The 27,359-nt window shown below is 36.1% G+C and overlaps 1 protein-coding gene across 6 annotated transcripts in view; it reads left to right on the forward strand.

Moving 5' to 3' along the window:
• TMEM117 (transmembrane protein 117) overlaps positions 1–27,359 on the forward strand; it is a 215,246-nt gene that overhangs the window by 130,297 nt on the left and 57,590 nt on the right. For all 6 annotated transcript variants that reach the window (XM_035329012.1, XM_035328993.1, XM_035329002.1 and 3 more), the window contains exon 5: positions 11,130–11,227. In XM_035329012.1, the coding sequence (XP_035184903.1) occupies positions 11,130–11,227 (98 nt within the window). The remainder of the gene's footprint in view (positions 1–11,129; positions 11,228–27,359) is intronic.

A 27,359-nucleotide genomic window follows, 5' to 3' on the forward strand; every position in this document is an offset into this window, starting at 1 on the left:
AACAGTGGAACAGATTTCCTTCCTTTCTCTTTGAATATTCCGTTTGCTGAGAGGTTCTGACATTCTTTCACTCATTATTGAACTAAAACAACAGAAATACAAAGTTCTGCCTATGCTCAGGTAACAGCATTTTGGTTAAAGACTACTATTTTCTGTAGCCAAGGGAAAGCAAGAAAACAATGTTAGTAACAATAATTTCTAGCCATCCTTGACTTCCCAGCCTGCAAAATCAGTTCTCTGCTTACTGTCAAACTGGCTATAGAACATCTTTCAGTGCCAGTCCAGAAGGAAGTGTAAAATCCTGTTTCTGGATTTACAGAAATTTCTCCCAGCTCTCATCTTACTGTGCCTCCTTTTCCAAAATAAACTCTAGCAACCCAACTAATATTTAAGAATTCTTCATACACCATTTTCTTGTGTGTCTTCAGTATTCTTCCCCCCGACCAAAAAATAGGTGTCTGAAACATTTTTGGTTGATGTTTGCCCACCATCTTTCCCCCTTTGCTGTTTATTGTACAAAAAGATACCAAGATTCACTATTGCCAAAAACTGTAATATTTTGTCTTGAATCTTCAATAGCAGGATTTGTATCTGAAAGGCTGACCTTGGAATTTTATGTAACTATTTTCTACTTAATTTCAAGGTATCATATTGTCCTGGCCGAGATGGGGTAATTTTCTTCATAGTAGCTTGGTATGGTGCCATGTTTTGTACTGAGGATGAGAATCATGCTGATAACACACTGGTGGTTTAGTTGTTGCAGAGCAGTGCTCACACTAAGCCAAGGACTTTTCTACTTCTCATACCACCCTGCCAGCGAGGAGGCTGGGGGAGCACAGGAAACTGAGGGGGGCAGAAGCAGGACAGCTGACCCAAACTGGCCAAAGAGACATCCCATACTACATGGCGTCATGCTGAACAATAAAAGGGGGGAAATCTTTGAAAACATAAGTCTGAATGCAAATAAAATAAACTTAAATACATTACTTTTCTTCGTTTGGCCTTTCTGAGCTGTGTTTCAATTTATGCCTGTTGCTTCTCATCCTGTTGCTGGGCACCACCTAAAAGTGTCAGGCTCCATTGTCTTGACACCCTCCCCTGATTTTTTGTTTCTCTTTCAGCAGAACAATCCTGATAATCCTTAAACAATCTTGATACAGTTTAAGATTAATTGGTATTTCTCAGATTTCTGAAAATACACTACTCTTTTGTGCCATTTTTACAATTATTTTTTTATTTTACTTTTGATTGGAGCTTTCAGAAATGACTTCTGAAATGTTCCTAAAGAACAAATTCTGACACAAAATGAGTTGGTTTGCTTTTTAAAAGCAAAATATTTGTTACTCAGAATAGCAAGTGACTTTGCAACAGCCTGGAGTTTCTTCCCTGTTGAAGTGAAACCAGTACTAACCACCTTCCAGTGAGCACCCTTGATGTGCACTCTTTATTTTAAAAGTCAGATTAGAGTAATTTTTTTAAGGGATTAGCCAAAACAGTGACCATTTTGGCACCTGCAAGTGCAGAATTGCCCAGAAGACGAGATTCCATTGCTTTATAGATAGACTTCTGAACTGTTGATGGAATATTTTCTCAATGTGGTTGTAGCTCCAATATGCAAGGGTAATTAAAAACAATAATGATGTTCCACAGAAATCTGGCAAAGGACCAGGATTTGAGTAGAAAATTATTTTATTTGCATAATACCCTATAGTAGTATAAAGAGAATACTCTAAAAAAACATGGGAAGACTTTTCAAAAGTGCTTCGCTTTTTTTTTTTTTTTTTTTCAGTTTGTTTTCTGTTAAAAGCTTTAATTTTTGAGTTACTGTTTCTAGAAACTATGAATAGCCCATTTTGTGCAGAATCTTTTTCATGTGCTATTTAGAGTGAAAATGCATAAAAATGCCAGTTATGTTTGATCAACAAGTGCAGAACAAGAAAGACCATGTAAAGGAAGTCTCGTGTTCCCATTTACTTATTCTAAAGCTCCCACTTCTCTATGACTGTCTCCGTACAGAAATGAAATGGATTGAAACCACTCTGAGCTGTCAGTACATCACAGCTCTGAAGCAACTGGAAAAGCAGCACGATGTCAGCAGCATGGAGATGGATTTTCATTTAATTGGGCTCTCTGTTCTGGCAAGAGTAAGCAGGCAGACGTCTTAGTAAGGTGGCCTCTGTGCCTCCTGCATGTCACTGGGGACCTCCCTATGTGCAGACCATTCTCCTGTGGCTTTTGTGCCTGGGTGTGAGAGAATGGTGAAAGACAGAGGGTGAACATCAGAGCTTGAAATCAGATCTTGTGTTTTTCTTTGAACTGATTAATTTGTGTTTACCAGATTTCATGTTTACAATGTAGGTACCAACAAAGATCTTTGAAAGATGTGCTTATGCTGCTTATTTTTGCTCTACTTAACACATACTGTTGATCTAGAACACACTGCCTGATGTAAATATAATTCCCAAGAATCAAGTGGTAATAGACTTGTTACATCTTACATTCACTCAACCCTCTCCACAAGAAAATACTTCCCTAGTTGTCACTATGTAGGAGTTAAATAGAGAGCAAAACAACACTGCCCCCCAACTTGTCCATGAGTAATTTTCTATTATCATAAATGTTTCTTCTTTTACTCCCTCACCTACTATAGGCTCACCCTAATGCTATGTCCTGACTGCAAGTCCTGCCTATGAACTAGTTTGGCTCTTATCCTTTAGCTCATCAAATATAATTAAAAGTTATAGTAGGAAAGGGAAAGGCAGGTGAAAAGACATCAAGTGACATATTTGTTGTCATTTATATCCATTTTTATCTGCAGAGAGAGAACTCCAAAACTACAATTTGCACTCAAAGAGTTGTGGTCAATGGCTCAATGTCCAAGTGGGGATCCGTAATGCGTGGTGTTACTCAGGGGTCAGTATTGGGACCAGCGCTGTTTAATTTCTTTGTCAGTGACAAGGACAGTGGGACTAAGTGCACCCTCAGCAAATTTGCCGATGCCACTAACCTATGTGGTGTGGTTGCCACTCTGGAGGGAAGGGATGCCATCCAGAGGGACCTGGGCAGGCCTGAGAGGTTGGCCTGTGCGAACCTCATGAGATTCAACAAGCGCTGGACCTGGGTGGTCTGTAAGGTCCCTTCCAACACAAACCATTCTACAATTCTGTGATTCTGTGATTGTATTTAACAATTTCTCAGAAAAGTAAATGATAACTTTTGGCACATCGAAACACACACTATACAGATAAAGTGGCACTGACAGTTTACATGTCCAACAGTTAGCTCCTGTCTCTGAAGATTTCAAGATAAGGATCCAAATGATCCCACTGCCCAAGAGTAGTAGTTAACGGCTTGTCTGTTACAGCACATGAAGGCATACAAGTCTTAACGAGAAAGCTGTCAGATGGAGATGTTGAAAGAAGGTAAACCTGAAATAAATTCAAGCAGTAAAATCCTTTCAGTTTTGAATATGTCTAGCAAAGGACCCATTCATGTCGGGAACTGGGTGGTTTATTCTTTAAATACACGCCTAGGCAGGGAGCATGCTCCACAGCTGGTCCTCTGGTAAGCATTCTGTTGCTAAAGTCTGGGAGAACTGACTTTGGAGACACGAGTACTCCTTGTGGCTATATCCTGAATGGTTGGCAATCTAGACAGAACAGCTCAGCATCTATGTCATACCTAAGATAAGTCAAACCAGACTTTTTTTCAATTTTCCATTGCTGCCGACAGCTTTCTAAGATCTGTGTCCTTTATGAGATGGGTCAATTGAACTTCTTGTTTGTGACTTACAGGCATGTTCAGACATTAAAAATTTGCTGTGCTTAAGACTTAGTCCCAGGGAATGAATCACACCTTAACTGTGCCATCATTTCATGTATAGATTCACACATGCTAAAACAGAGACTCTTGTGTTCCTGAGATGTGACTATACAGTCGGGAGTCCCAAACCTGTACATTGCTGTAGTTTGGAAGTAAATGGGGTTATGCTTGCATTCCTGCCATATTCCAAAATATCATGGGTCCCATCCCAACTTAAAAAATACTACTTGTGTTTTTCATAAAAAGGCCCTTGCAGCATGAACACATTTTGAGGCCTTTGTCAGTGTTTTACTTGTTGACTGCTTACTGATTTCATAGAATCACAGAATGGTTTGGGTTGGAAAGGGACCTCAAAGGCCACCCAGTTCCAACCCCACTGCTATGGGCAGGGACAACTTCTTTAGACCAGGTTGCTCAAAGACCCATCAAACGTGGCCTTGAACACCTCCAGGGATGGGGCATCCACAGCTTCTCTGAAATAACTGTTTTATGCATCATTCTTCTGTGGTATGACTCATCCATTCTCTAGCATCCTTCAGCTGTGCTTATTCCTGTCCAAGACCTGTCCAAGGAACTTGGATCCCCTGTTTTCCTGAATCAGCCCACTGAGGGCAAAAGTCCACTTTTTAGGCTTAGGATATATGAATATGACCCTTTGCATGTGACAAAACCTCATCCCCCATGAGCCATCAACCATTTAATTAACTGAACTAATGAAACCTCAATGAGAAACACTAAGAAATGTAGAAAACTTGGTTGTAATTCATGTTACCAGCCTTCCAATATCAGTAGTGTGAATATCTGTGTTTGAGCAGATCCTTTTTTAGAGTGAAGAGAAATAGGTAAACCTTTAAAACATAATCTATTTTGAAATGAATTGCACCCCAGAAATGCCTTTTCCTTTTCAATGACTATAAAAATAATCTACATTGGTCTAGATGTGTATGGCATATATGTGCCAGACCTGTCATGACGTCTACCTCTTGCCTTTAACAAAGCCACAAAGCTCCCTAAATAAATAAAGCAAGCTTTCCTGCCATGTCAGCCTAAGATGGAACTGAGCTGAATGCCATAAATAAAAATCATGGTGTGGCTTTATGTATTGCACTTGATACATGGTATTACCCAGACCTCTGCTTATGCACTTGTAACACTAATAAGGAAGTAGTAAAGCAAGAAAAAATATCTCCGGGAACTTGGTGTCCATGTCTTTAAATAGCAAGTGATTGCCATATGGCAAGTAGCATACTGTGTTGCAAATACTCAGTGATTTTTGTGTACAGTAGGGACTTGAAATAGGAGATGAGCTAGTGTATCTTAGATGTTTTTTGCAGAAGCCCTACTTTATTTATACAATTGGTTCTAAACAACAGTTATTTATATTTATGAAGTATCAAAAAAAATTCCAGTTAAAGGAAAATTATATTTTTTTTTTTTTTTTTTTTTTTTTTTTTGGTAGTAGTAGTAGTAACATTTATTCAGGAATTACTTCTGTGGGTATTGAAATACAGAGTATAATTTCCAGAATAATTTGAATATACATAAAATAATTGCAGGCCAGATTCCTCCCTGACTCACTTCTAGATATCTAAGGGAAGCTTTTTGGTATAGTTTTGTTCTGTTGTTCTGTTTCTAAAGTTGTTCTTGTCTTGCTGCTGTTATCCCTGCATAGATTGCTACTATGCCAGAAGCTGCTGTGGTAACATTCAAAAAACAAATCAAAGATCTGCTGGCTGAAAAAGAGGTTTTCTGCTTCCTCAGTGAAGAAATAAATTTACATGGATCAGTAAAGACAGCAGTAATTAACATTCTCAATGTCTGTAGAAAAGAAGTATTTTAACTTTGTTTGGTGGAAATGCAGGCTTAAGGCAGTGCATGTGTGCAAATGCTGTGGATCAGGAGAATAATTCTGATGTAGCATAGCTTGCAAGGGCACCACTGAAAACAGTGATGGAAAATGGGCAGAAAATAATATTGGGGGCTGCTGTGGAAGCAACAAAAGTGAAACGTAGTAGTATTTACCACTCATAGTGATCAGTGAATTGTGATGGCAAATTTATGTTGGTTTTTAGGATTTACCTATTGTTGAAACAATGTGTTGCTAAGGCAAGAACAATGTGCTTGCTCTGATTAAACTGAGAAAACAATTAAAGAGTAGATTGAAGGGGCCGTATTTTGTCTCTGTGATTGCTCTTGCTTTGCAAATGCAAATATAAAAAGAATTTCTTACAATTAAATTGAAGGAGAAATAATCTAATGAGTGTGAATGTTTTCAGGGTAGCAATGAGACTGCATTAGGAATGTTTAAAAATAGACAAGCAGACAAAACTACTTTAAATTCTGGCAATGTATTTGCATCTGACTTATTTAGCTTGAAAAATATCATCTCTCCTATAGATCAGAAAACTAAGGATAAATATTTGTTGCATAGTTTTCAAACAGTTACGCATTCTGTGTTTTCCAAGTGCAGCAGAATGGATTAAAATAAATTAAACTATTTCTGAGGTACGTGTATCAAAGTTTTTGACACTTCTGCTCATCTGCCAAAAGAATTTCATAATTAATGAAGACACTTCACATTATTGCTGTGTAAGCCATGGAAATGTTGAGCTATGATCTGCAGCAGACAGTTTTTCTTTTCCCTAATGTCCAGCTGATAGAAGCATAAAAGCATTTTCCGTATAGGTTACTTTTGTACTTCAAGTGAACAACTCTGCAATTTTTATCTCAAAGAGAATGAAGATGAAGATGATGGATGGAAGCTTTTAATGACTGAATACTAAATGTATCCCTGGTTTTGTGTACACTTACTGTGATGTAGTATACTACTTGACAACTGTGATGTGATAAAGAATTGATGTGTAGTTACTGGACCACTTATATAAAGTTTTTACCTAAAAGCACGTAGCTACAAAGTGAAGTAGAATGGGAGTGTAGTACATACTTCGTGGTACACATTTGCTCTCATTGACTTCATACTTTGGCTTCTATAAATGTTAATACTTTAACCTGATTTGGCAACACCATCTATGGAAAAACAAACAAACCAACCCTCTTGCTGTTACATAAGCATTGCTGAGTACTTACAAAATGCACCAGCAGGCTATTTTGATGAGAAATGTTGTTCTGTATGAAACCAAGCAACGTACACACACCTGCCCTGGGAAATTGCTTGTGTGTCCCCTGGTTCCCACCAGTGCTCTGCTGTGCCTGCTACTCTGCCACTAGTGCTTTATGTCTCTTGTTCCTATCAGTTATGTTTCTCAATTGCAAGACTGAAAATAATCAATGTCTTGTTTAGTTTGGGGAGAGTGGAAAAGCTCTAATCCTGAACTGTTTGAAGGCTGAGTTTCAAATTAAATTAATTTAGTGCTAGTTATGAGGAGGCTTATGATTTAAATCAAGAGATTTTGAAATTTTGAAGTTGCAAAAAATATAAATAAATTAACACTTACAATACTTGAGTCATATATTTGATAGTGGTAGACATGTATAGTCAAGAGAGGGATACGTAATATGCCAAAGATAAAAGCTGCTCTTCTGAAACATTTCTTAGAACACAGAATTTGTTCCATCCAAGCACGATGGTCATTCTACCTGTTCTTTTTACTAATTTCTTATTAATTTTACGACATGCAGTTACTCAAGTTACTTAGTTTTCCAGCAATAGCACCAAGAAATGTTGCCCTCTGATCTGAGTAGTTGCGCACAAACATCTTTACTGATACAAGATGTTGCAGTCCTGCTGGTTGTTATACCTTGCACTGCTCATTACTGAATCAAAATAAATAAATACATAAATAAATATTCAGAGTTCACCATATGGTTTATATTTTCAGGTTTTTCTTGTGGATCTTGGCTTCTTCCACATTCTGTTAAATTGGGTTAAATACTGGAGGGTTGCTCTTATCCTATTTTGAAGATTTATCAAAGTGTGAATAAAGCAATGAAAATCCTCCACTGAAGGCTGGTATCTACTTAATGGACGTTGTGCCATGGAACACATCACATCCTTGAGAGATTGTCCAGCTTCCATTTCTCTTTCAGGATGCAGTTTCTACCACTACTTTTATAGAGAAGTGCTACTATGAAACTATTTGATGTACTTTTATATTTTTAGGTTTCTGAAATGCAATTTGGCAGATGAAAACAGCTTGGCCAGAAGCCCATGCCACATTAGTTTTCCAGGAATTATCAGTTAGTGCTCTGAAGATCATAGTGTAGCTGCTACAAATGAGTAATTTGGAAGATGTTTTGAAAGCATGGCCATAGTATGAGGTCATTTTCTTCTTTTTTTTTAAGAAAGTGTCACTTGTAATTAGCTTATTAATAGAAGATACTTGGAATTTCCTGAAACTCCCGCTGCAGACATTGCTGGGAAGGATTCTGTGGCTTCCACCACAGCATTTTTGAACATGATTGTCTAGGGAGGGGAGATGTAAGGTATGTGTGGAGCATCCTGAGCAATATGCTCAAAGACCAGTGGCATGGAAAGAATATATATATGATCCTTAAGCTACCTTGCTGTTCCACTTAGTGAGGTACCTTAGATATTCTACAATATCCTACTGTTGTTTTTTCTTTCTTTCTTTCTTTGTTTCTCTAGTTTTGCTACTAATTTGATGATAGTAGCATACCTTTAAAAACATTGTTATTTTCATAATTAATGTGAAATGAACCATATGAATAGTTAATAAAGTATTATTTTAATTTGGCAAAGTGAAATTTAAGATCACATAATATATTGCAAGGCATACTTATTTTTTTTAATGAAAATATTTTGCAGTGGCATCTGTTACTAAAAAAGTGTGCATTCTGAAGCTTTGTGTACTCCCACTCAGTCTATCCATTTCTCTCATTAGACACTAAGTAAAATGAAAGAGTATGCAGTCATAATAATAGGGGCTATTTCTTTTTGAATTGAATCAGTGTAATTAATTGTTTAAAGTATGATAGCACATCTCTTAGCTCTTCAAGAAAAAAAAAGTCTTAATTACTTTGCAAGTTGCTTTCTCTGGTTTATCTTGATGATGTAAGATGCAGGGATACATGGAATTACTGAAGTGATCAATTATTTTCTATTCCCCAATATCAGCAGTGTTTTCAAATACAGTAGAGTAAAAAAATAAGATAAATGTTTACTAGTCACTAATTGCACAGTGAAATACAAAAAGAGAAAAATTCTAAACACCCCAAACCAGCACATCTCATATTGTTAAGTTGTGCAAATTGATTTAAAGTTTTTATTCTTGTTTCTTTTTCCAAAAGCATTCTAACAGCAGCAATGATTTTTGGTGTTTCTGTCCAAAAAGTTATTTGCACTATGACAGTGTTGAGTACTTTTCTCCCATAAGCCGTCCTTGACCAAACCAGAAAATGAATTTGATTTCTCTAATGCAAAAGGTAATTGGATTTCTCTTTATGGAATGCATCCCTTTAATGACTGTCTCTGCTTCAGCCAATTTAGCTGCAAGTGACCTGACATTGATCTGGTGATATGACTTTAAATAAATGCCACAGCTGGGAGATGAGGGACCAACTGTCTGATATCAGAAAGAACATTTCCTGCCTTCTCTTGCCGTTTTCCTCAAAAAATATCTCCTTGAATGTCATTCTCATGAAACATGCCACTAATAATTGGTCATAGAGCAGCAGATTGCATCCCTCTAGCAAATAAGTATATCCCAGAAAGCGTCTGGAGCAACTATTTTAAAAATTGAATAAAACCTCTCAGAATAACTGTTCTTCTTCACAAGTATTTATTACTGTGTAGATTTTTCCTAAGAGATTAAGTGTTACTAAATAGTAAATTAAATCTTTACAGAGGTTTTGTTCAACATAAAATGTTCATTGAAATACTTGTTTAGCTAATGGGGATCTTGTAAAAAAGTATCATAGCATGTTTATCCCAGAAAAGAATTACCTACAGAAAACAATTAATAAGGCGGTATTGCAGGATATAATCTACTCTTTCTTCAGGCTAGGTTTAATGGAATCATAAAATCCTAGAATGTGTATTTCCACTTACTTAACATATTCATTATCCTTCAGACCCAGTCCTTCAGGCTAATATACTAAGCACTTTTAGCCCTCAGTGGACTAGGAGCCAAGATTTAGAAGCTGAATTTATTGTGCTTTTGATGTAATCACGGGGTATGTGTTCTCTTAACATTGTTAATGTCTTTGAAGGTAGAAGCTCACACACTGCATGGAAGATGAGATCTTAAAAACTCTGTACCAAAATAAATGCAGCGGAAAATAAAAACAAGAAATCAACTTCAAGTTGAACTTGTTTCCTACTGAAATTTCATTATTTTCATACTAATCAAAACAATAAGTAATTTTCCACCGTGTACTAATACCAATGTCAGACAGTAAGAATTTGTTTACTTGTATTTATTAGCAGGTTCTCTCCCTTATTTCCTTTATCTGTTCTTTATCAATTCTTTCTTAACCTTTTTGTATGGATAGCTTTTCCACTGTTCTGATCTTTTGCACAACAGAGGCGATGAGTTTACTGTATGTAACTTTCATTGACTGATATTACAGTTATCTTGAAATAAATGAATATGAAAACACAAGCTTCCCAAAGGTGCAAGGGCCTGAGGGGTATTCACCTCCCTCATTTAGCTGAACGTCATTTTTAATTCTTTTGTGTACTATCCAGAAGTAGTGCATGCATATGAGTCTCTGGACAGAGAAACAGATGGTCTTTTCAGATAGGAATTATGAAAATGAGAATAAATATTTCATATTTTTAAATTTCATGCAAGTTTTAAGGGGTTTTCATGTCTCTAGTCCCAAGTGTGCTTTTGTTACTGATACCAGGAAGCAAGAGAAGATAATAAATGGCATATAGTGCTTAATTCACAGGCTTACGCTTCCTGATACAACTCTGGCTTCAAGCGTGAAAATGCTGCCGATGCTGCTCTCGTGGAAATGGGTCCCCATCTCAGGCTGGGCTGAAAAGCCACAAGTATGCAAGCTCCATAGCCATAGGTGAAACCAACTTACATGCTATAGGTTGCCCTAACTTTTAGGTTAGTTCTTCTTCTCTTCTTGTCTTTGGATCTCCACAGGTTTCCTTCTTTCTCAAGGAATCATTTGCACTTCTAGAGGCAGAATATGTGGACAATATACTTGAATGTTGATTAAAAATGATGCTGCAGATCCTATTTTTCTATTGTCTGTAATTAAAATCATCAGAACTGAAGCAGATTTGTCATACATAAAACGTTCTTTAAGTCCTTCTTAGTGCTTTCTCTTCTGGCAGCAGTTTAACTAAGTTATTTCTGTTTTCTCTGTAGGTCACTGACATGATGCTTCAGGACAAACCTTACCCAGACTGGGGAAAGTCTGCCAGAGCTTTCTGGAAGAAAGGAAATGTTAGGATCATTTTATTCTGGTATGAATATAATAAAATCAAATTCTGGTGAATTAAGCTTTTATAGATCATCCAAAAGTAAATCTTCTAATTCTCTGTGGCATGAAGAGATATAATCGGAATACAAGATAAGAAAAGACAAATGGAAAAAATGACACTTGATCTAACAAAAAAATAAACATTACAAGCTGTATACAAGTGAACACTTCCTAAAAAATTTTTATGTAAAAATATAATTTTAAAATTGATTTATACTGTTTCTTCTATTGTAACCTTGACACCATTTATAATGGAGTTTACTCCAAAACTTTTACTGCATCTGAAAATACTTAGGTGACCAATTGTGTGTCCTTTTAATTAAGATAAGTAGATATGTAGATGTCCTTTTGTGACCTTGAAATTAATGGAAGTAATTATTTGAATTTGCACTTGAATGGGATTGCAAATAGCAAGTCACCTTCACATTATTAAGAAAAATATATAAAAATCAATACAAAAAAATGTGAGGGTTAAGCATTTATTTGACCTTTAACTGTAGCCTCTTCCAGGTAAATTCAGACCAAGTGGAATTGTTGAAATAGAACACATATTATGTCAGGAAAAAATGGAAGATGGAAAACGTATTGTCTAAGAGGCAGACAGAGAACCTTGTGGCTAAAGATGAAAGAAATTACAAAGATTTTTTTCAACTACTTCAGAAGCAGAAAATCTGATGACAATATCGACATACCTGCTGTTTTTTAAAGAGTAAAGGAAAAGATTTTGAGGGAATTTTTACAGAGAGGTGAAAAGATTTATTTATGTGGATTCTGCTATAGAAAACGCAAAGAAGAACCTATGCTTCTTAAGTAGTAAGGATGAGACTCTATATTAAATTGGGATAATTAAAGGAAATGCTAAGAGAAATGTGATGACTAAAAAGAGAGCAGAATCAGGTGGCTGATTGTCTGCAGCCAAGGCTAATAAGGAACTGAAGGGGCTGAACTGATGCAAATTTTATTAGCACTTAATTGTCTATTGAAAAACTGAAGGTTAAAAACTGGCTTTTGTTTTGGTTTTGATGCTTTTTTTTTTTCTTTTTTTTTCTTTTCTTTTCTCTTCCCCCAACAAACAAGAATTATCCTACTGGCCTGTAAGTCTTAGCTCAGTATTAGTTAAATGGATTGGATACATCATTAATAATAGAATTATGAACAGAACTCTAGATTAAATTCTGCTAAAAGAAACCCAGGTAGCTTAGCTGAAAGAAAACCTTCTCTGATCTCTTAGAAGTCTTTGAACATGTCATCAAAATAATGGATGAGGAAGAAATGCTTGATCTAATTTATTTGGACTTTCAAAAAGCTTTTGACAAAATTCTTCACTGAAAGCAATTAAGAAAAATAGTAAGCCCCATGGTGTTTGTTGAAGTCATCTAGGAATCAGCTAAGAGATGTGCAAAGAAAGGTATAAATAAAGTAATATTTTTCTGCTATGCTCATTAGGGTGTTTCTTAATGTTACAAATAGTCTTCACAATTTGTATACATCATGTACAATAGAAAGCTAGGTGAAAAGATAATGTGATTGAAAAGACTGAGTTACACAGAGGGGCTCAAACAGCTTCTTGCTGTGCAAGGCGTGAAGAGGAAGATTCTGTCTCAGTGTACTGGAGTGGTCAGAAACGTAAAGCCGATGAATCAAAAAATGTTTGGATTTGTTACAAGTGGGCTAGCAATTATCAGAGTATTGTATCATTAAGTCAGTAAAAAGCTAATCAAGTTTTGTTTACCTTTGTCTGAAAAATTGCCTTGTCTAAAAGACTAGAAAGGAGATGAATTAAGAGTCAAGTTAAAAAAACTAATTTCACAGACTGGAAGAATAGAAAAAAGGGTTAAAAGCAAGGTGTCACGATAGGGATTTTTCTTTTCAAATTTATACACCAGATAGGGAGAATAATAAAGCACTATTAAAAGTACATTTATATTGTTGCAAAAGATGTTATGACTTCTTGCAGTCATAAATCTTGCAGTTAAAAATCTGTTCACAGTCTCTTGCAGTTAAAAATAAGAATCACATTAACAAATCTTACCAAAAGTTTAAAATGGAGATAAAGTAAAAAATGCTGGCTTTTTTTTTTTTTTTTTTTTTTTTTTGTGAGTGATTTTCATGCTAAAGAGTATGCTTAATGGGGGGTGAGAAACATAAAAGTTGGCATAAATGCTCTTATTTTTAGTTTTAAGCACTGACCTAAAATCACCCTGTGCAGAAGTGTACATTCTGTAGAGATGTTATTTAGATAGTGCATATTAGATATCAGTAAACATTAGGCCCTTTTTTTCTAGTAAGTAGGGAAAATGGAGGGGGGAAGTTAAAATACTGATAGAGCTATGCAAGATAATGAGAAGTCTTGGTATTTCATTTGTTACTGTTGAAGTAGGGTGATGTGAGCATCCTTATTTCTGAAATGTTCCAAATGAAGCATCCTTGACAGTACGTGCTACACACAAGCAATGTAAATGTTGGATACACTGGACTTGTTTTTTTTCTGGTAACTTCATTTTTGCTTTCAGGTTTTTCTTTGTAAAATTAGAAAATGTCTATAAACATACCAAAGACAGATAGATTGTCATGGGGATGAAGACACCATCCACTTGTTTGTAACAGCTGATCATGTGATGGCTTTGTGTTTCTCATCTGGAAACACTCTCAGTTCTCCAATGTAACTAATTAGTAAAGGTTTTAATTTAGCTTATGCTCTCCTGTTTTAAATAATTCCTTGGAAGCATTGTCAGCAACTGGTGCTTGGTTGCTCCTGAGGATTCTGGCTGCCTTTTGTATGTTTTCAAAATATAATTCTTCCACAAACAGCTCAGCTAGCTCAAAAATGTCCATTTGCTATTTGCCTTTGTCTAGTCCCTCACTAAGGAATTGATTGTACATTCTACTTTTTATAGCTTTTTTGTTGTTGTTTTATTGATAAAAAGATCTCCATTGTGGTCTTCTCTAGCTCTGCTCATGGCTAATTCCACCATGCAGAGACACATTTGTATAATGTTGTTATGGTCTGTGTTACAAATCCCCTGTATAGGGATTTGGTGAGATAGCTTTCAGAATGCATTGAACTATCTGGAACGCTGGTGGAATCGCTAGGATAGGATGGGAATGTTTGTAGACTAAGGAAGGAAAATACCAGTGGGGCATTAAATATCCCTGCACCATCTGTCAAATCATATATGATATGCAAGGATTGGCCTTTGAAAGAAGCAACAAGAAAAAAAGGTTTGTTAATTTAAGCCAAAGGTCTTGGACAAGACTAACTACAAGCCAGCAACAGTAGCTACTGGTAGGTTAAATAAATAGCTTAAAACAGTAGTTATTTTTAATGGGTGGATATTAGAGGAAGCAGAAGTACAATGGGAGAAGACCGGTTCTTTTGTGAATAGTTTTTTGATTGTTCTGGAACATTGAATTAGTCCGACCTATGCTAAAGGCCTCTTTTTATAAGGAAACCACATGTCAAGATAGAAGAAAGATGACTAAATACATTAAAAAGTGAACTGCAGAAGGAAGAAAATAGTGTTAAGGCAGTCCATGAAAAATTGCCTATAACTAATTAAGTAAGGAGTTACGGGACCTCTGTTTTGCATGAAGCAGGTACTGATTCTTTTGAGATCTCACCAAGAAAGGCATGGACTCTCAAGGCTGCTTAACTGGTTTATTGTGCAAAGGCTGGAAATTATAGAAAATGTGATAGCCAATCTTATGTCCCTTCTGATGCTAGGAACCTCAGCTATTGTGGTATCAAGTGAGGCCCCCTAGGCTGATGATGGCATATTGTGCAGAGGTCCCATCCATGGTGAGGTTCATCAGCCTCACTGCTCTTCGCATCTTCATAATATTCTTCTAAGTGAACCGACTTGTACAATACTGAACTTTCTGGACAGTACACAAATTTGCTGAAAATGTTGCACTCTTACACATCTGCTATGGAGTGAGCTCTTACAAGCAGTACATGTGGGTAGTGCTGTTGAAAGGCAGCGCATGCTAATGCCATGGCATTTGCTCAGGTAATAATACTGTCACTGATGTCAACAAGGCCCATGGCTAAACTCTGCCTACTCTGTGCCTGAAATCACAAATCACATTGCAGTGTCTTCCCTTGCCACCCCTTCAAGTCCTGTGAAACATCACCCGTAGTAGTTACAGTAATATCACCAGGACATCTCTGGGCTGTGCACACAGTTTGGTTAATGGAGGAAAGACCCTTATACTCTTTCTGTCTTGACAAACTGTCCCAATATTAATTGTCCTCAAAACTTTCCTGACAAAGGGCAAGGGGATTATAACGAGGGAGATGTAAAGGGTTCTGCATGTGAACTTTTAGCTGAACAGAAAAAAAAAAAAGAACATGAACAAAAAGAAATGAGATTACTGGAAGAGAGTAGAAGTGCTGCTGAGGTCTGTGTAACCAGGGAAGACAAAAATGATATGCAAAGATAGATTATCAAAATGGTGGAGTGTAGAGATAACAGTGGATTGTGCAGCTGAATACTGATTGCAGACAGGGTGACAGAACAATATGCACCAGCTCAATGTTTAAATATGCAAGTAGCAGACTAGAATCCATTTCTGTGGTGTCCCTGGCTAGACATTCATTGTACATGTACACAATGATCAGTCTTCATTGGTGCAAATATGTGCCTGACATGGGACTCCTGCTTGAAAAAATAAAAGACAACATACCAACATGGAGAAGAAATAAAATAATGTGGGGAACTGCAAAATTCTGATCCTCTATATTTGACTTCAGAAACTGAATAATATTCTCTTAGTGTGTGCTTCCATAAGCTCTGTACTGAAAAGCAAAACTGTCCGTGCTCAGAAATAGGTTAGTAATCATAGTACTTTGATGCAACGAGTTAGTGATATAGTTTTAAAAGCTTTTATTCAAATTAATTGCTCAGAATTGCTACAGGCTACTACGTCATGTACATATGCTATATTCATAGAAGATTGTGTTAAACATGGGTTCATGCAGGATTTTTAATTGGACAATATTTTGTGCCCTGCAAGTAGAGTAAGCTTCCTTATAGGATAGATAGACATGTCTCCCACACAGAAATGAAATATAGCTTCTTCCAGTGATTTTCTGTTATGCACCTAATTGAGTATTTGGTTTGATAAGTTATATTTCTGTATTCTGTGCATTCACAGTCAAGATGATAAATGTGTACTGGACTGTTACATTCTTTTCACTTATATGAGTGTAGTTCATATATTTGTTTCAAAAGACAGCTTCTTAAAATATCCATTCTTTTAATTATAAGTTGCACTGAGAAAAACTAATTAGACATAGCTTTGCCAACCAAAATTACATACTAATCTAAACAAAACACACCTTTCGTTATGTTTGTGCAAAGGTTTCTTTTGTGATGCAGTCATACAAATACAACTGCACAAACCCACAAAATAATTATGTATATATACATATATAGTAAAATATACATACATATGCACACATACATTATTCACTCTTTATTTTGGAAATTTTTAAGCTCACCCATTAATTCTTTCATACTTAAATAATTTATCTTGTAATAGGATACTCACTACTGGACTGAAACCTGGAATTACACAGAAGGGATGGCAGGTTTCCCAGTAAACAGTGTAAATAGAAAAAGCATAAAAATATTTTTCAGTGTTAGTGCTCCAAGTGAATCTTTTATTCTCATGCTATAACCAAAGTGAGTAACTTCAGTCTGGCCTCAGTTTGGATAAGCAAGTCAACAAACTAGTTCCTCAGCATTTATTCTCTGTCTCAATACAAAATCTTCACTTTCACAATTTATATTGAACATTCAGACTACTAATCTGGGCAGACATTGTGCAATGGATTCTGAATGGATAAAACTGTCCATGATTTCTTAAATTTAGCCTGGCAATCAAGAAGTAACAGGATTGCCATTTGAGATTACTAAAATGTTTTTGATAGCATTCATTTAATTTCTGTGCTGGGTATTATTAGTAAGCTCTGCTGTAAGTTTAAAATAATTAGCATACATTGACAATAAATCCTAATAATCCAGACCAACCAACTTGCTTTCATACAAGTGGTAATTGTTCAAGTTTATGTATCTTCTTAATTTTTTTCACTTAACCATACTACCTGAAAATGTGTTATTATCTGAAATATTCAAACAGAGCTTTTTGTTCTAACCTAAGTTTGATCCAGTTCAAACTCTCTGGGTCAGGTCCTGAGGAATATTTTCTCATTTTGATAGCAAAGTACTTTTATGCTGTCTCATGTGGAAAAGTAAGAGCGTTGAGACCTCACCAGAACAGTTCAAGCCTGACAGCCCTATGTGCCAGACCCTTTGGGGACCTCATTCTCTCATGCTCTCCCCCCACTCTTTGGTCAATGAGGTGTCAGTAATTCAGCATTTGCCCATCAATCTGCTCTACCCAAAGAGTTATTCAGTCCTCCTCTAAATGCTTCTGTCTCCCCGCTGATTTCCACTACAAGCAATAGCTCCAGGCTCAGAAGCAGAAAGGGAAAAGGACAAAACAAAACCTGGGGCTCTAAGCCAGCTGTGGGGTGGTTGGCTTTCGAGATAGCATTTGCTGCTCGGACATTGTGACCTTTCCTTGACTTTTGTGAGCAAAATCAAGGAGATAGGCGCATCCTGGAAAATGCAGTTTAGGCCACCTGTGTGTCCAGGTGGGGCATGTTATTCATGGGCAAGTAATGTGTGAGTGAAAGGTAGGTGCATGGCATTGCTTATGCATGAGCAGAGAGACTGGATCCATATGTGAGGGAGTGTACATGAGTCTCCCATCTGCCTGACCTGTCAAGGAAGAAGTTTGTGCCTTGCCTATGCCAGGCTCTGTTTGGAAGGGCTGTATTGGAAGGGCATTTTGCCCCACTCTGTTTGCAGTAGGAAGAACAGTGAGATAAGTCATCCCTCATAGCAGTTTTCTACGCAGAAGGAAAAGCATTTGAGACAAAAACAAGATTAGGGAGCTTTGAGATCTGAAATTCAAAAAATACTGTCAGGTGAGATCACTTCAGCATGAAGATAGGTTTGTTAAATTCATCTTGTTAAAGTAAGTAAAGTGGTCACGTCCATTTATTTATTTATTTATTTATTTTCCTGATGGAGACTCCTACAAACCAAACAAAATGTCTGTCCTTTCTTATTTGTGTTTGTATGAATAAAAGAAGCATTGGCAGAGATTGACAGTGAGTATAGCATGGCAATTCCTTCTCACACGATGCAGGGCACACGTGCACATTCACATCCACAATCACATGCACATTCACATGCAACCACAATCTAGACAGCAACAGAGGTGAGCAAGAGAGCTCTTAACACCCACTGTACAAACACCATTACCCTGGTAAGCTCTAGTGTTGAAATATTTCATGTACTGGCAAGGTAAAAAAGGTTCATGAACCAATCTGACTGAAAGGTAGTTATATTGAACAGAGAAAAAGAGCATCCATTAGCTACAGTGGGTTTAGGATTGGGACCATAAACTTCAGTTTCACCTTTGATTTGGCTTGAATTCTTTGAACTGTTGTACCATGTTCATATCTCAGTGTATCTTTTCAGTTGCTTAGCCTGTTTAAAAGTTTTTGAGTTATATTTGGTATGTACTTGCTGTCTTCAATAGCTGATAGCCTGTTAGAAAAAGAGACTGTTTTTATTCCTACATGATTGCTAGATCTCTAAGTATAGCCCTCATAATTGGATGGATATGGCAACCCATCTTCACCTCTTAAAAAGTACATTTTATTCTATCCCTGTTAGTGAGCAAGAGGTATATCATGAACAGTTACTAAAAATATTTTATCCAATGTGTAGCTTTAATAAAACTTTTTAAAGTGCAGTGTCGACAATGTTTCAGTAATAATGGCTCTTCTAAATGAAAATGCTTTCACAAAATCACATTCTATGCCAAAAAATATATATATATATGAAAATCTATAATGCTTAGATGAAAATTTTTCTTTGCAGGTTTCAAAAGTTTTTTCTTTGAGATAGCCAAATGCAATCCTCAGTTCAGGCACAGGGCCATTTTAGAAGGGATGTTGCAGCTAGTCCTCTTTTAGCATCATCTCTTCACTTCCCGCAGAATTTTTGTTGAGTTGGAGACACATCTGCCTCCCCTCAGGGCCCAAGAAAAATCTACCAGGAGAAAAGCAGAATCACTGATGTGGTGGGTTGTTCTGTCAGTGTCCTCCCCCTGGTTGTTTTCCCTTCTTTCATCTTCTGCAAGGTAAATTCATTTGTTATTAGAAAAAATATCTTCTTCAACATAGCACTTACAGCTAGTCTCCCTCTAGATTCACTGAAGAGTAGGATGAGTATCAGAAAATATGTATTATGTAATCATGTATGCAGAAGAAGATTCTGAAATTTAGATTATAACAGTTTATAATTGATTAATTGTGAAAGCTACCCCGGCACAGAAGTTCCAAGTACTGCAATTAGATCAGCATGCACACTGTGGGAAATTTTTGATACAGCAAAAAAAAATGCATTGAGTTAACAAGGTAGAAATGTATTGTCTTGCATCCTTGCTTTGCTGTGCTAAGACCTGGTAAAATCATAGCCCCAGACATGATCTGATTGACTCAAACTCAAGCCTCTTTGGAGAAGCTTTAAAAAATCTATGCTGCATGGAGAAGATTCAGCCGCAGCCAGTGTTTTTGTGTAAGATGTACATTCTGAAAGGCCACAGAATTCAATGGAGACCAGAAAACGAGTGTTTCAGCTGCTGGTGCTCACAGCCGTAGTTCACAGACTTTGTCATGGCTGGATTCCAAAAATCAATTCAGTTTTGTAGAATAAATGTGGTGATTACAGCAATTAAATTATTTCCATTCCTGGAATCCTGGAGTAATTTTTTAATGTTGCATTTCTCTGTAATGCATATCGTGCCTTAGAATTTGCTGATATATTTAGCTCAACTCCTGACTCATCATCTTTCTCGTATCCTCTTATTTCCCATAAATACTGAATATTCAGACAATCTGGATTAGAAAGCACTTAGGAGCCATTTAAATAAAAGTGTATGCTCAGTTAAAACTATTATTTCAGGTTGTGCTTAACCATGATGGTGAATGTACATACTATTAATTAGTCCTTGTATAAAACCTCCATTTAAAATGCAAGGAGCATTTATTTTGTTTCTTACTTGCTTTTCTACTTTAGAAAAAAAAAAACAGTAGAGCTTTAAATTTAAAAGAATTTACTGACAGCTATCTAAATTAAGACATGCAACTTTTATTTTATTTTATTTTTCTAAGCCTGGATGAGAATATTGTGGCCATATTTTTATTTCAAATAATTGCATGTTGTCTGTCTGTGTGACAGTAGAAAAAACAACAGGTAAAACAAAGAATAGATGAAATTGTCAATAAAATCACAACAAAGGGTTGTTAGCAAAAGGTGCCTGCAGGGCTCCTTGTTTCATAATGTATGTTTTAATAATATAAGTTTTTATTTTTTTTAACAACTCTTAAAAAGTCTTGGTAGCAGTTAAATGCTAGTTAAATTTCAAACCTGTATCTTAGAGGTACTTTGTCCAGCATGAAGTTATCCCGATGAACATAAGGAATTTGTCACACTGACTACTCATGGCTTCAGTAAACGTTATGGAATCAAATATAGCATTAACACACTACTAGATGTTTTCTGTCTTTTCAGGCTATTTACATACTGCACTGAAGTGTATTTTCCTTGGAAAAAAAATACCTAGACTGCAATTTACTGTTTTTTGCTTTGTATTACTGATTGCGTGCGTACATTGGTGAGCATAGCACTGATCCTCATACAAAGAGTAAATCTTTCTGGATTTCAATTGGATGTTTCTTGTCCATTATGGCTAAGGGGTAAGGCAAAGCCAAGGGACAACCATCTGAAAAAATATATTCAGCCTTCAGAGAGGTCCATATTTTTGTAGGCTTTGTTTCTTATACTCTAGGTCACTGCTTCCTTGTTTGTTTTTTACATACCCTACCAGAATCCACTCATTTTGTCACAGAGTAACTTGAATTTAATTTCATTAAGGAAAGGATATCTTATACTTGGAAAGGTAGAAGACAAAAGCCAAAAACTTGTCAAAAGATTACATTAAAAGAGCAGAGGAATTCATGTTAATTTAATGACTTGCTATCACAGCTTTAGTTTACTCAAAGATATGCTAAAAAAAACACAACACTTTCTTATTTTAAAGACACTACATACAGCTTTGTCCCAGTGCTGAATAAATGTTCTCTTTGAGAGCTCAGGACTATGTTAGCTCTGGTGCAAGCTCTTGGGCCTCTCTGCTTTTTCATGCATCGGGGTATTGCATGATCTGTAAAATGTGCAGGATAGTTTCTTTTTCTTTTCTTTCTTATTCTGCCTGCTTAATAACTTTCCATTTAGATGGATTAATTTTTATCTGAATTTATAAATAATTGTTGGAACTTTAAAAAATGACGTGCCCTAAGGTGTCACTATTATGAACTGAAACTAATACATTTTAAACTTTTAGTAAATTAATTTCCTATAAGCAACCTCCCATAGCCATTTTTTCAAAACAACAATTAAAAATGCATTCATTTAGGCTCTCCACTCTGCTGGCATTGTACAGTCCAAGAATAAGTGAACTCTTCACCCTGGGGAGGTTACAGTCTGGAATTCAAATGTAACATAAAAACAATGCAGAGTTGCGTTAAGTCCTTAATCTACAAATGCAATTTGCTGTTCACAAAAGTTGTGTGTCAGTAAAAAATTGGCCCTGGACACATGCTCAGCCTCTAGTGATTTGCATGCTTTGACCTGACTTCATTGATTGAAATATTCCAGGCTCACTGGTGTAACGCAGCAAACTTAGGTCTTGGCCAAGGAAATAAAGCAAAGTATGTTTTCAATGACAGTAAACAAGCTGGAAAGATCTTATTTGACTTTTAAATAATATATTGAATTGTAAGATCTGTAATTCAGGTGGGAAACAAACATCCCTGAGTAAATTTTATATGGTCAATCTGGAGCAAGACTGAACATGTAATGGCGATGTCATTCTTAGAGCACTGATGTTCAGGATGAGGCTTCTCTCAAAGGCAGGCCCAAGTTCCTTGTCTAAGCTTCTCTGCAATATTATGTCACATGAAGTCTAACATACTCTTGCTACTTTGTTAATATGTTAATAAGTTAATAGGAATTTAAGTGTTTCCTCCAATGTATGACCCAAGCTTGACCAAGCTGCATGAACATCCATCTATTATAAGGAAGTATATTATGAATGTAGCCATTTTGCATTTAGAGAGTGATACTACAGATTTGAGTTTAAATGTCTAAATACAGAGGATTTAAGGCTGCCCAAAATTTTCAGGCTAACCAGGAAGCCAGGCAGTGCTTAGGGAGATCAGAATTGTTTCCTCAGGGTGGTATACTTAAGATATGAACTGCCACAATTTAATCATACTTGTCTTTAATAACTTGAACAGGAAAAGTTTGGGTTTATAGTAGACTAATTTACACTTCACAACATTATGTCTGTTTGAACAAGACCTTTAAAACATTTAGCCTTTCCCCTTGTGTGCAGCTGAATTGATAAAATTATCTCAGCTTCTTTAGTTTTATTTTTATGCAATGTAAAAAATTTATACTTTCTCTCAAAGCAAATTAATTTACATGACCCAAGCACAGATGAAAGCATCTGGTATGTAATAATAGTATATTAAAGAAAGATTATGTTATGTTTCAGAAAGGTGGGGGTTTGTCCATAGAATTAAACTTTGGTTAGCAGAGTTTTTCAGCCCACTGTGTAATTTCCATCTGTTACTACCTGAAAGGTTTCCTTGAAGGGCTATTTTGGTGTCCTCAGCCAGAAGTGCCACTTGCTTCTTGTGCCACAAGATATTTCAGTAACTACAATCTGTTTTGGCTGGTTTCAAGAAGCACACACTCTCTTCTAATCTATACACAACCTCAATTAGTGTTCAGGTCAGCAAGTGGGAAGACATTTATGGAATCAATCATTTTGGGTTAAGGAGTACACATCCTGCTAGTGTACTAATGGAATAGAAATAATGCCTGGAACATCTCCAGAAGAGTCACAGTCTCAATGGAGCAATTAAATATGTATGAAGAATGTTTGCAGTGAAGTTCAAACACATCAGCCCGAGGCTTATATTTTTGGTTTAATTTATTCACAGCCTTTCTGTGTACTGCTGCTTGATGGTCCAAAAACACTTCTGCACGCATCTTCTTGCATTGTCTATGTACCCACAGACTGACAGATATTTTTGCTATTTTTAATCACCATCTCAGGAGCAAGGAGGAGGCTCTGCAGTAGAACAGTGCTGTGTTATTATTCAGGTTAGCAATTTTTATTCATTAATATATTAGACATCATTCACAATATGGAAAGCAGTCTTCAGAATTAATTCAGGCTGTGTTCAAGTAGTTAACAAAACTTCTTAGCCTGAACGTGCTGGCATTAGTAGGTCTTCAGAGTAGAGTATTGCATGATATGGTCTGTATCGCATATCTTCGTATCACTGCTTTTATCCTTCATGAAAGAGATGCTTATACTAGCTATAGGCCTTTTTTTTTTTTTTTTTTTTTTTTTTTTTTTTATTGGCAGTGAATAAGAGAGCTCTTTAAAAAGTTAGCGGTAATATTTCCTGATAATTATGGTTCTTTGGAAAATGTATGAAAAGGCAAGTGCCATTTTCAGTAAAACATGAAACCAAAGTATTTGGGAATTTTAAAAGAGATTTTGTTTCTTTTGATGGCTCCCTGTTCCATGTTTTGTCACTGGTCGGAGAGCACCAGCATATTGCTTGGTTCATCTGTTATCAATTCAGACGCTATGAATAAATGGGATTGTCATATAACTAAGCTTAGAGCTATTGGCAAAGCAACTGAGCAAAGACAGCCTCTTAAAAGGATTACTGGTAATGTAATTACTTGTGGAAGATGTATGTTTATCTCCCACATGAAAACATCACCATCTTAATATGTTATTTAAGCAATAACATTAGTAGCATGAGAGCTTGTGTTCCAGTAATGGCATACACTACTGATGGATAATGGCATGGTGAAGCAAAGGCATTTGTGTAAACACTGAGCTAAAGCCAGAAATGTGCTTTTGTTTCTTAGCTAGTTTCAAGGCTGTTCCTGAAACAAAACTTACTATCTAGTGACACTTTAATTGTTTTAATAAATGCAATAGAGTTGTAAGGCCTCAAAGTTCCTGATTATATCCATAAGTGATTATTTATACCTATTAATAACAGCTATAAAACAGCTAATAATAATATTACTAATACTTACAAAAATGTGGTGCTGATATGACCCCTGTTACTGAAAATGCCAGGGATATGTCATGGGAGTGCCTCCAATCATACTAGTTTCTAGAGATGCAGAATCAGTTTAGGACATTCAATTCATGTGCAGGATGAATGATATTGGTGATGCAAAGTTACAGAAACCTCTGTGCTTGTAAAAAGCTGTAGTCAGTGTCTTTTCATATCCACTTAAACAATCAAGATGATCGACTTTTCCTACTGAGAAAGAACATCCCAATAAGTATACTAAAATCAGCTCCTGACCTTCATATTTTTAAATCAACAGTGAAAACCCAGTAGTCTTCAATGAAGCTGTAATATTCCTTTAGATATTGACAGCAATTATTTTCAGTTAGTTCTAGGGGAGATTTCTCCCTGCAATATTTAATAGGCTCCATGGCATCCATACAAATAGATTTTAGAAACATACACTGACAGGTATGCTGTTTGGCTAGTTTAGTCTTAAACACTTCCTTTCCTCAACCTTGACAGTATATCTCTCTCGCAGCTTCTGTATTTCTTTCTTCACTGTGTTCTTTCATATTTCCCCCTTATTCAATAAGCAAAATTTTGATGCTTGGTATATGTTTCTCTCTTTGTTGTTGTGTTCTTTGTTTGTTTGTTGTTTGTTGGTGGTTTTTTTTTGTTTGTTTGTTTCCACTTCATCAGTTTCCTTTTTCCATGCTTTTATTGAGTTTTGCTGTTAGCTTGGTTTTTGTTTGTTTGTTTGTCTTCCCTTAAATGCTAATTTTCTGATTTCGAGTAATAATAACATTTCTAGGATTTATATCCTTGTGATTTTTATATTGGAAACCTGGCTGAGTTATTTCTTCTAATATATGGGCAAATAATCTCGTTTTCTGAGTGTAAGAAGTTGCATGCTTACCTTTGGTAGCATGGCGTTCTGAACTGTAATGTGTCCGGTGACAGCAAGTTATGCCTCACAATAACAAAATCAGATTAATAAAGGGACAAACAGTGAGATCTAGATATGTGTACTCAGAAAGTGATGTGTATGAAAAATGCTTTACCCTTCCAGGAAAATGAGTAATAGCCAAAATTTTCATACCTTGACTATCTAAATTTATATTTTAAGCATGTAAATATATTTAAAATGTCCCTTGAACTTGATCTACATGATACTGTGAGGCTTGCAGTACTTGAGAAGATCAGGCCACCTGCGTTTAGTTGCCTAGCTATAGATTTAGAATCCTAACTTTAGACACAAGATCAAGTGGTAGTTTATAAAAAAGGCCTCATAAGGTCTTTTCCTGGACCATGTGAAAATTTCACATATTTTAACTATCTATCCATCCTACTAAGCCCTCTTGGCATGTTTATTGCTATGTTTTTTTTTATCAGTTTGGAAATAGACAAGTTAAAAAATATGAGAACACTTGAATGATTACTTTGTAACACCTTTATTCAATTTACCTCCTCAGTTTTCTCATTTTAATTTTAACATCATTCTTGATATTTGGATATCTTCAAGGAGGTGACTTGTAATTGAGGTAATTCCTAGCACAAGGGCAAGACTAGATCTCTTTGAACTCAGAGAGGTAGGATCCAACTTTGGTGTCTCTCACTAAATGACTAGAAAGAGAAAGAAGATATTATTATCCCATTTGCAAAGTCTGATTGTATGGACGTTGTATAGATGATGCCATATAAGGTCTGGGCTTTGGATTATTTCAAGAACCTTATGTTTTGGTGACATACCTGTGCTCACTAGGACGTTTGCTGCCCATTAGGACTCAGTTTTATTATTCCCTTTGCAATGTGAGCAAGCTGGATGAGTATTAATAATACTTTGCTTTGGCAGCAGTTGTTCCTAAGTTATAAAACAACACAAAAAATAAAGAAGAATTTTAATTTGCCACATTTTATTAAATTTTTCGGTGATATATGAACTAAAACTAAACAATCAGGCCTTGGGTTACAAAAATGGCAGACTTAACAAATCATTACTCTGTAATACAAACTGCAATAATGTAAGAAAAGAGTTCTTGAAAATGTTTTTAAACATTTCAACTTTGAAGAACTCCTAGGACAGAGCTATTTTGTATGAAATTGATGGCACAGTCCACAGTGGAAGAATCTGCCAACACAGCAGGCTCATATTGCCATCACAGAATGCTAAACAGGAGCTGATTTTTCTAACAGCTTTCACCTTTGATAAGGCAATAGTTCACTCAAGTCTTCTAGACATCATGAGCTGTTCTATTATCATATTTATAAAAGAGAGTAGAGGACATTTGTCCACATGGTAGGTCCAGCAAGCAAATAGTTGTGATGCTTCAAACTGAATAATGAAACATTGTTGTTGTTGTTAAGAAACAGGTAATCCATGCACTGTCTTTGAATTCTGCCTTGTCACCAAAGCCATTTATGGGCTCATTTGAGTAAATCAACAGAGCCTTTTTTCATGATATTCATTACAAAGTCACATATCCTGTCTCTTAAACAAATCTGATGGTAATATAATTTCAGAACTAAACACGTTTTGTCCCCAAATTAGATTTATGCAAATTCAGGGAAGCTATCATTTAATTGATGGAGAAAGTGGTAACAGAATTAGTCAGTGGACGGATTGGGTAGATTTATTCTGTGATGCAGCATTTTCTCAGGAATTTGTAGGCCATAGAAGATCCCACACTGAATGCAGCTGTGGACATTTTGCTTTGAGAGCTGCTTGCTATGGAGAAGATGCTATGGCATTTTACAATTATGGTTCATGAACAAGTGGTGGTTACCCTGTTTCTCTATAATCCATCTCTGAAGCAACCTTTAAATGTTAAATGACATACACATATATAAGCAGTCA

Source organism: Oxyura jamaicensis, chromosome 1 (assembly GCF_011077185.1).
Source record: "Oxyura jamaicensis isolate SHBP4307 breed ruddy duck chromosome 1, BPBGC_Ojam_1.0, whole genome shotgun sequence".
Classification (NCBI taxonomy): domain Eukaryota; kingdom Metazoa; phylum Chordata; class Aves; order Anseriformes; family Anatidae; genus Oxyura; species Oxyura jamaicensis.